We start from the raw sequence: 10,839 nt of genomic DNA, 5'->3' as shown, positions 1-10,839 counted from the left end.
CTGGGCATTCTAGAACAAAACACCCCACCTGTACAAGCAAGTCCTGCTGCGATGGATGCCCCTGCTGGGGTGCCCAAGTTGTACCCATCCATTCCTTCCAGAGAAAAGCCAGAAAGACCGCCAGCCCCTAATACTCTGTTTGTACCAAGTCAGCCACCTGCAGCCGATGGAAGTGTTGCAACTGTGAGCCAGGGGCAAATTCCAGCTATGAGTCCATCATCTGCAAAACCTCTTTGTCTGCCAAATGAAGCACCTCCTGCCTATACTCCCCAAGCTACCAATGGCCATTTTACTGTGTCTTTCGGCACAGGCTCTGGGGAGTTTTCTTCTGTAGGTGAGGACTACTACAGTAAGTGTACTCAGCCACCTCCCCTTGAAAACCTGGGAGTGGATGCAGATGAGCTGATCTTGATTCCCCAAGGAGTACAGATATTCTTTGTGACTCCTGATGGGCAGGTTAGTGCTCCTTCATATCCTGGGTATCTACGCATTGTGAAGTTCTTGGATACAGATAGTGAGATGGCCCAGAATCATCCACCTGCATTTCTTCAGGTAAGAGGAAAATAATTTTCTCCTTTAATTAAATTTCAAGAACTATCATAAAACTTTAAAAGGCAATCTTCTTAAGTTCTTGCTCTTCTGAGCTTAAATCTCTGTGTGATAATATGAAGGATGTTATAGCTGTTGGAAAAATGGTTTTCTGCAAATATATACTTTTATGACTTCTTCTGTGAAAATCACCTCTATGTCTTCCCAAGGTTGTTGAGTGCTGACTGTTATGGTGAATTCCATTTTCTAAAGGAGTGGACTTAACATGTCTTTTCATTTCATAAAATTAACTTCCCTTTCCTCACATAGAGAAGACATGTTGATTCACCTATTGGAACATGTCAGCGTAAATCGGGGTTGTGTGCTACCCACTTCAGTCTCAACTAGTGATAAGGTATTGCAGTTAGGACAACTGATAATTTGGAATTTGAGGGCCCATGTTAATCCAGACTCTGAACTAAAAATAAAAAAGATGCATTATTTGGATTTTTTCAATCCATGCTTGCTTCATGTGGGCATGTTCTGTAACGTACCTTGTGTTTCTGGTCTGGTTTCTGACTTTGGATCTCCTTGTTGCTGCTAAGATTGGCTGTTGGAAGTCTCATCAGCGAAGGGGAAATTCGGAGGAACAAACAAAAACTGCTTCCTGGTCTTGGGTCTGCTGGTTCACATCCACCTGTGTTAGCAGTCTTCAACAGTTGGCCAGCGACAGCCATACGTTCTCTTTATCCTCTCATATAAACCTGTCCTGAGATCTACAGGAAGTTACAGGCACTGTGAATCCTGACTTGTTTGGCAGTGCTTTTCATCTGCTTCTATACCTGGGCCTTAAGACTAGACCTCAGTTAAGAGGCTACCAGCCTGAACTATAGTCCTGTGAAAATTAGTATTTTCTCTATATTAGGCTGTCAGAACTAATCAAGAATGATATTTCCACGGTCATGTGGGTTTTTTGTTTTGGGTTTTTTCTTTTTTTTTTTTTCCCCCAAGATGGCATAAGGCTTTTTTTTTTCCTTGCTAAACTTACGGAAAATCAAGCTTGTGGTGCTTATCAGTATGTCCTGCCTGCCTTTCTTTTTAAAAGGTTACTTTAATTCCTTTATGTACTTATCTTTTCTAGGTTTGTGACTGGTTGTATCCTCTAATGTGTAACCAGTCTCCTGTTCTGTGCTGTAATACTGGAGTCTACATGTTCCCTGACACAATGTCCCAGATACCAGGGTCCTATGTGGGAGTAGTGCTGTCTTCAGAAGTTCCAGCAGCTGACAGAGAGCTCTTTCAGGATCTCTTAAAACAGATGTCTGACCTTCAAATCCAGGTAAATTCCTGGGCTGCTTTTTTTAAGCCAGTAAGGGAAGGTGGAAATGATCAATACATTCTCCCATTTACGTTTAGTTGTTCAAAACTGCAAAGTTCTGTGTCTTGCTTGGTAAACTCACCAGTGAGAAACAGATAAAGTAGCCAAGATTAAGCAGCCTAGTAATGAAACTGTAGGGTCTGTGAGATGGGAGGACAGAAATTTTAAAATACTAAATTGAAAGCACAGAGAGGAATTGGAGACCATTTTGTACATTTTTCTCTATGTTTCCAAAAGAGAACATAGGACCCAAAATGAAATTTTCTGTTCAGGAGAAACCACATTTTTTCCTCTGTGTGTGCACACACTCTCTGTGTAGTTTTGACGATACTTGGAATATTTGTGGAAATTTGGAATTCTTAGAATATTGTGCCCAAATGTATTTACAGTTCAAAAATATTAAGCTGCTTCAGAGAAGACCTGTGAAAATAGTGCGTACCTCAAAAATCTGCCTTCAGATGGGATCTCAAAATAGATAAATCTGGTGCCTAACTGCAGTAAGATATTAACAGATAGAGAAAATAGAAAAAACCCCATAGTTTTAACCAAGGTGCAATAAGACACGGTGACTGGAAACAAGGTGAAATATATTACTGTAAGAGCACTGGAGCACCATTTCAGGAAGAATGGTAATCAATAACTACTTAAAAGCTCATAGCAAGATTATATCTTTTCATGAAAGACAGAATCCTCTTGAATCACCAAGACTTGAATGCAGTGATGATGAAGGACCAGTTTGCAGCATGTCACGTGGGCACAGTTCTGTTATGTTATAAATCCTTTTTAAATTTCACTAGCGTAGGTCACTAATTTTCACTTCAAAGGGAAGAGTACTACAGAATCATGTGATGTTTCAGTGCAGGACTTACTGGATAAAATTCTGTAATCTTCCCTGCGTAGAAGCAGTTCAAGTTGGATATCTCATTAGTTCCTTGTTGTCCTAAAATTCCATGGTTTTGTCAATGTTCCCTGATACGATATCACAGGTGCCAGGATCCCATGAGAGAGTAGGGTTATCTTCAGAGCTCCCAGCAACTAAGAGAGTGCATTTTGAAGATAAATTTAAACAGATGTCTGGCCACAAAGTCCAGGTAAATTCCAGGACAGTGATTCCAAAATTTTATAGTAAAAAAAAATTGTCACTGAAATACATGTTAGAACTGCTGAGATTCCAGAGTTGGTTGAAAGCAGTATGCTGTGCCCTATGTTGGTTTTTATTTCGGTTTTTTGTTTTGTTTGTTAAGAGCTGGTTCAATTACTGCAGGCTACCACATTTTGCAAATCAGTACCAGATTTCTGGATTTTTAAAAACTTTGTGATGCAGGACAAATATTTCAAAGCCTAATCTGATGGCCATTTAATGTATCTGTTTTATATAGTACTCATGAGGATCTAATTAACAAGTATATGTAATGTAATTGTAGTGTAGAGTCACCTGTCTTACTAGAGAACCCATTTCTGCTTCTTAGCAAAGTCCTTAGAAGTCTCGTTGAATGTTTTTCTACATAGTGACCCAAACTGGTGTAACTAAATTATATCTGGAGCATACTTGAGTTTTTTTATTGTTTTTTTAATTTGTTTAGTTATAGCTGTGTATTAAGGTCACTTCTCCTTCCCAGCCCCCAAAGTGTTTTGGTCACATGCCAAAGACATTTTCTAAACATGAGATTTTGCACTGCTGTCAAGGAGTAATTGATGATATAGTACAAGTCAGTGATACATTGTTAACCTAGCAACTTTCCAAGACTTAATCTACTCTTTTCTGTTAATGTTGTTTTTGTTTTGTTTTACTGCAACAGCCATCTTTGTGCAATACCCTATTTTTATTTCCAGTAAGTATTTTGGAGAAATCTAAGAATTCCATGCAATATCAAATATTATTCTGTATTGTGTATTCTATTCTGTTCGTAGGTTTCATCTATGAATGCTTTCATATAGACTCTGCTAGACTAAACAAAAAGGTTTTTCCTTACTGTCCCTCATTAACTGGCAGTGTTTTCAATCACTGAAATGTTTATTTTTTCACTTTTACATTGGAAAAGTCTTCAAAATAGATTTAGGTTTTGGTTAGGATTCTATTACAATTTTTTTGCTTTCTCTAATTAAAGTGTAACTACACATTGTGTGTGAACTATGTGAAGTGATGTTACACTTCTTAGAAACACTAACCAGACTGTCGTGGTGGTTGCTATGTTTGAATGAGTAACGTCTACTCCAGAAACTCTAGTGTTTGACATGAAATCACACCGAACTTACCCACCCAACTTTAAATGGGGAGCAGTATCATGCACAACTTGATGTGTTCCTTTGCTGTGCCAGTCTGCAAAAGCATCGACAGTATGTAGAATGAATAATCTCCTTTATTTTTTAATTTGGGAGGAACGGATGAGCAAAACAACCAGAACGGCCTCATTCTTTTAGTGCAGCTGGACTGCAGTTCCCATACTGAATTACAACAGAGTTGACTTCCCTCTGAGAAGATAAAAATGATAGATGGACAAGTCTCTTATCTTTTTTGCTAGTTAACTGGTAGTGTAATTTGTCCCTACTTGGTTACTTGACCATATAGCTGTGTTGGCATGCACATCTTTTCATTGTAACTGGATGAAGGAAGAGTACAGAAATGCTGAGCTGTCTAATAAGCTTTTTTTTGAATGCATAGCATTTCTGTGCAAAAGTAATTGGATCACAAATTTCCATTGGATTTCTGTATACTTACCCAAGGAATACACAGCATTAGCGTTTTCTGATAATGGATCTGAATGATCTAAAATATGTAAAACAGAAATCCTGATGATATGTTGCAAAGCAGATTCTCAGGTGTTTACTTTCACTTGGTAGCCTTCAGAAGCCTCTAGTGATGCAATTAACTTGCCTCAGACTGTACATATCCAACCACAACCTGAAGGAGCAGAAAATCAGAAAGAGTTGCCAGAATGGAGTGAGAAAGTTGCCCATGGAATCTTGTCAGGTACTGTTGTAATAAGAGGATTGTGTTGAATATAAACCTCCATGAGTAACATTTAAACAGTATTTTCACCTAAATGCATGTGTGCATTCCAGGTAGAAGCTGAGTAGTCAGAAGTAGTTGTTCACCAGTTCCAGTTGTAATCATCTAAAGGATACTTTGGTGGGTTCTATAAAAACAGTGCAGAATTTAAATTCATTGCCAACAGTCTTGCTCATTGCAAATGAGTTAGGCTTCTCATTTGACTGTATATTAGGGTATCACCCCCTGTGACTCAAAGCACTGTGATAGAACAATTTTACTCCTCTATGAGCAGTTATATTAAAGCAGGCATCTATTATGATTTCTGCAGATAAACATTTTTTTTTTTCCCTCTGGGAACCTTTGGAATATACTGATGACCACCAGCTGATTGTAATAAATATGAATCTGCTAGGAGGGCTAGAGGGCTGGGTTGTACATTTTCAGAATGTTAATAGCATTGAGATGTGCAGTTCTATCACCCCAGCTGGAGCTTGGGTATCTATTAAAAAACTGAGTGTCTGTATTAAGCTGACATTTGGATGAGGACTGGCTGTATTAAACTAAATAAAGTGAATTGAAAAAACGTGGGTGGTGTAGGAGCAGAAATCTCTGCAGGAATTCATGCTGGCCCATTCAGGGAAGAGTATAATTGCAGACTGTAAACAGGAATGTTTCTAAAGTCAGTGTTGCAGAGGAGGGAAAGATGTAGGAATCCTAAGTCTATAAAATTGTACGTTCTAAGAAACACAATTTTTGCCTTGAAGGTGCATCTTGGGTAAGCTGGGGCTTAATAAAAGGAGCAGAATATACTGGTAAAGCTATCCACAAAGGAGCTTCTAAACTGCGAGAATATATTCAACCAGAAGAAAAACCTCTGGAAGTCAACCCAACTGTAGCGAAGGGGCTTCATGTAGCAAAACAGGCTACTGGAGGAGCTGTGAAAGTCAGCCAATTCTTAGGTAAACATTTCCATCTCATACTATATTATATTTTTGCCTTAAATAATAAATATTCTGTAAAATGAAAGCTGATTTCTTTAGCCAATGAACTAGAGGAGGGACTGACATGATGAAATCCAGTAGTTGGTGCTAAGTTATCTCCTGTGAGAGACATGCTTTAGGACTAATATTTATTATATGGCCTTGAGGCGTCTTTTTCTTCCCTAAAAGAGTAGTCTGTACAGTCTTAAGTTTGGCATGTTTTTCTAAGTTTTAGACAGTTTAATACAAAATGGTCTCCCTCTTTCTTCTTAAGTTGATAAGCATGTATTTTAAAAGCTGTACTGTCACTGGTTACTAACATACGTATTGTACCACTAGACAATGTGTGTGTGCATGGTTTTAAATATGCATACCTGAAACAAGTCTATTAGACTATGTATAAACTTCCAGATAGAAATGGCTTGGTGTTCAGAGGTGCTTGGTAACCCTAGCAGTTCTCAGTAACTTCATTCTGTTATTCATTTGCATTAATGTTTATATTTAGTGTCTAGTGACTCATCCAAGTTTAAAAGCAAATTGTGCTGCATGTTATAAAAATACTTTGAAGAGCTGGAATGATTGTAAGAAAGACTTCTCCAGAAGACAGGTCAGGAAAGAAACACAGCTTGTTCCCAATCTGCAAGTTGGGGATAACAAAGCAATGAAAACAGTTTCTTGAAATCAGTGTGACATGTATGTATATCTTCTAAAGTGCTTTTTAGCCATAAGACCAACCTTACTTATTTCTTGGGAATTGGAGCTGTGCAAAATCTGAAAAATAAGGTTGCTTCTCTATCAGTTGGGTACTTAAGTGTGGATTAAAGTCTGTCTTTCAAGTAAGCATATTTAAATAGAAGCAACACTTAACACCTCATTGAAACTTACTTTTACTTAGGAGTAAGGACTTGTAAAGAAAGATGTTCTATGTTCTTACTAAACAGTCTGCATGCTATTGTTTTATGGTAGTTGAGGGAGTGTGTTCTATAGCAAGCTGTGTCGGAAAGGAGCTAGCTCCACACGTGAAGAAGCATGGCAGCAAATTAGTTCCGGAATCCCTTAAGAAAGACAAAGATGGCAAATCCATTTTTGATGGTGCTCTGGTGGTAGCAGCAAGTGGAGTTCAAGGTAAAAAATTCCTTATACTTTTTAAATTGCGTACTTTTCAATGCTATGAACTCAAATAAGCTGTTCATTTTTACAGGGTTTTCAACAGTGTGGCAAGGTTTAGAAAGTGCAGCTAAGTGCATTGCTAAAAGTGTTTCAACTGAGACTGTAAAAACTGTCAAATACAAGTAAGTTATGTTTTTATTGTTTTAATCTTCTACAACATATTGTCATTGTGTTTGAATACTGGCAAAAAAAGCTTATGACAGTGCAGGGAAGCTAACTGAAATACCTGCTTTGCTCTAATTATGCAGCACATGATAAGCTGTTAAGTGCACAGTAATGAGCACCTCCTGTAAGTAAAAATACGAAATGAGTAAATGGCTGTGGTAAGTATTTTTTTAGCTCTCTTCTAGAAGTATTACAGCTTCAGGCTATGTTACAAATACTGTTCAGATTTGTATCTTTGCTCTACAGTATAATGTCATTATGAAAAAAATTTCTGTTTTAAACCTCTCAGCTCTGATCCTTATGTAAACTTGGCTAAATTTGAAGAAAAACGGAAGAACTTCAATTATCAGCAGATCTGCCTAAAGCGAGGAGGTACAAAAAAGAATATTGTGTAAGGAAATCTAAGGCATAAATAGCAATAACAGGATAGCCTCGGCTTGCAAAATACAGATGTTCTTAGAAAAAGATAATGGGGGAAGAGCATAGTAACATTTGGGGTGAAGATGATGCTACTAAGATGATGGAAAGAACAAAATTGAGTACATGTACTGGCAGATGCTGTGGAGAATAAGAGAATGTATTGAAATAACTGCAAAACGTATGAAATGCACCCCTCAAAAGAAGTGCAATAGAAAGTGAAGAGTAAGCAGAAGCATGTAGGTTAAATGGAATCAGGGATAAGTGTAGCAAAATAGATGTTAAAAAGGATTGCTGGAAGTGCATACAGGCTACTAGCATAAGGTAACAAGGTAAACATCAGCATACAGTATTAAATGGATTGGGATTCAGGGTTGTGTTGTGATGCATTTCAAATAGGAGGCTAGATAGTGAAGTTCTAGTCAGTGGTGCTTTATTGCTAATGTTTGTTTTCGGTAGAAATGTCAGGAGGTATTGTACTGGTACTTTTTTCATGTAAATTCACATTAATGTTTTTGTTTTAGATATAAAAATAGGAAATATGGAGATCAGCAGTCAACAGCCACTAAGAGTGAAAAACAATAAGTAATTAAATGTTGCAGTTAATTACAATGCAATTGAAAATATTTGATATTTGATCTTTAGAATCTTTCTATAAGAATGTATTAAAATTCTACATAATACCTCTTTTGGAAGCTGGCTTCTGTTTCAGTGACAAAGATTTCTGCCACTCAAAATACTTCAGTGAATGAGCTAAATTCCACTTAATGGAAACAAAGCATCATCACAGTCTGTAAATCAACAAAAAGCTCAGCTAAAACTTAGCTGCAATACCTTTGTGGATGGAATTACAAAGAGATGCTCGTCATAGAATCATTAAGGTTGGAAAAGACCTCTAAGATCATCAAGTCCAACCGTTAACCCAACACCACCATGATCAGAATTGGGGAAAAACATAGTTTTAGAAGTGATATTGCTGCCAAAGTACCATGCTGCTACCTTAGTGCGTTTTTACAATGATATAAATAACTGCAGTATCTACACCTGCCCAACTTTTTTCTTTTAAAAAAAAAAAAGTTACAAATTATGCAATTGAGACAGGCAAACTGAAAAATCAATTATCAAATATTACCAAATTGTTAGTCTAACTGTATTGGATAAAATACAGTCTCACTTTAAATGAGGTTACCTATTTTACTGATGTTATATAAAACTGGCTTATGATGTTCCTGAGGTGAAAATAACTAATCAAATTGAAAAATACTGCACTTTTGTGTGAGACTAATTCTGTGATCTGCAAATCAGGTGTTGGTGAATCAACACTGTTACTCAATCAGAGAATTAAAACCAAACCAAAACAGCACTAATTCTTTTTATTCAGCTTCATTGTTGGTTCCAGCCATTATGCCATGGCTGCTAAACTGCTAATGCGATAGATTCTTGGATTCTTTGATATTCTGTGCTTCTCTCTAGCCTTATTTTGAGGTCCTCAAAGAATCTCTGGTCGTAAGAAGTACAGGGAGAAAGTAACTCTGGTAACTGCTGGGATTCTGATGTTGCCAGAAATACTTCCCTTTGGCCTGGTTTGTCTGATTACAGTGCTCTCTGGGGAAATGTCTGGCTGCCCGGAACAGCTGGAGTTAGTGCTCTCACTATACTCTTGTCCTCCTTCAGTATGCTCTCTCTACTGGTGTAAATGTGTACCTTTCTTCACACTTGAGTAATTAATATGAGACTGCTGACTTGCCCCCTAAAGCATTAAGAAGCTGGACTCACAGCCCAGTGGAGAGACCAGAGATTTTATCTTTTGGTAATTTTCATCATATCCTCAAGAGAGCTTTGCTGAGCCTTTTTGGGTTTTGTATGACTTCTCCTTCCCCGCCCACTCCCTCCTCTTTGCCACTGTATTGATTCCAGGTTCCTTCAGATAAGTTTTCACTGCACAATGAAATTTTTTTGTAGGGACCTTGCTATCTCCAGCATATGAGCATAGCTGTGTCAGCAGTTCTCTGTACCCAGGAGACCTGTTAGACTGTCTGGGGTAATTTGCTTGAGCACAGTGGTGCACTACCTCAGTGGGGCTACTTTTGGGACTTGGAATTAACGTGCCAGTGTGTTGCTGTTACACCAGACATAGTATCATATTATGCCATGTAGACACAGGCAAAGGTAATAGAGGACAAGTACAAGTAACCAAACACTATTCTGGCAGTGGTGGTACCAACTGAGAAAAAATATGCCTGAGGTGATTCCAGTCCCTTTTTCTGTAACAGGTGAGAAGGCAAGACAGTGTTTGCCTTCCTTCCTCCTCAGTGCTGCCACCCATGGTACAGACTGAGAAGGTTTAGCAGCTGCAAGGGTCTAGCTGTGAGGACTTACATGGGGGAATAGAGGGTATTAGGAATTTTACCTAAGAACTTAGGTGAAAAAGGACTTGGGGGTTATTGCACACAACTCCGCCCCTCTTCCTGTGGTTCTATAGATAAGCCTTCTACTCTTCTTTTCAAAACTAGAGGGGAAGGAGGAAGAAAGACTGGAAGGTTTTTTGAGGAAAAAGGGCGGAAGCATATTGGTATCTTTAAAGAGTAATCTGTCTGATAGAGGAGCAGCCCTTACTCAAATGGCTTGGTAAATTTCTAATTTTATTCTTTAGACATTCAGGCTGTGTGCTTATTATTTGTTCTTGGTAATGCTTAAATTTTTGCTTTCGAAAGAATTCTAGTGAAGAGAAAATACTAGTGAAAATTCTAGTGAAGAGAAAAATACTAAGTATACGTATCTGTCTTTCTTAAGGTATGGAGATGATGCTGGCCATGCTACAGACAATGCTATGAATTCTGCAATCAATGCTGGTTTGACAGCATTTAACATTAACAATATTGGTATCAAAGCTGTTGTAAAGAGAACTGCAAAGGAAACCGGCCATGCTGTGTTAGATGAATATAATGTATTGGATAATGAGAAGAAGGGTAAAAAATGAAAGCAATGAAATATTTCTCAAAGCCTTACATTAGAGATGAAACTTCCTATTTAGAAGTAACTACATTGCTAATCTGCTAGTTAACACAAATCACACCGTACTTTTCAAGCAACTGTTACTTAATTTGACACAAAAATGTAAAAGTAGGGAGGGCATTCGTAGAAGGAAAAATGAAAGTTGTCTTAATCCCATGTTCTGTATTGAACAAGGGTTTTAAACAACTGGATCA

General features: G+C 37.8%; 1 protein-coding gene across 2 annotated transcripts in view; it reads left to right on the top strand.

Moving 5' to 3' along the window:
* SPG20 (spastic paraplegia 20 (Troyer syndrome)) overlaps positions 1-10,610 on the top strand; it is a 10,901-nt gene extending 291 nt beyond the window's left edge. Inside the window, exons 1-8 of one of the 2 annotated variants that reach the window (XM_009586724.1) lie at positions 1-552; positions 1,670-1,867; positions 2,893-2,997; positions 4,748-4,877; positions 5,663-5,857; positions 6,845-7,003; positions 7,080-7,170; positions 10,424-10,610. The exon at positions 1-552 is cut by the window's left edge and continues 291 nt beyond it. In XM_009586724.1, coding sequence (XP_009585019.1) covers positions 1-552; positions 1,670-1,867; positions 2,893-2,997; positions 4,748-4,877; positions 5,663-5,857; positions 6,845-7,003; positions 7,080-7,170; positions 10,424-10,610 — 1,617 coding nt within the window. Of the gene's footprint in view, positions 553-1,669; positions 1,868-2,892; positions 2,998-4,747; positions 4,878-5,662; positions 5,858-6,844; positions 7,004-7,079; positions 7,175-10,423 lie in introns of those variants that run through there. The other variant, XM_009586725.1, reaches the window with a different exon arrangement.
* The last annotated feature ends 229 nt before the right edge of the window (positions 10,611-10,839 follow it).

This window comes from Fulmarus glacialis, unplaced genomic scaffold (assembly GCF_000690835.1).
Source record: "Fulmarus glacialis isolate BGI_N327 unplaced genomic scaffold, ASM69083v1 scaffold36711, whole genome shotgun sequence".
NCBI lineage: Eukaryota > Metazoa > Chordata > Aves > Procellariiformes > Procellariidae > Fulmarus > Fulmarus glacialis.
The sequence above is the reverse complement of the archived record's forward strand: the minus strand, read 5'-3'. Positions and strand labels throughout refer to the sequence as shown.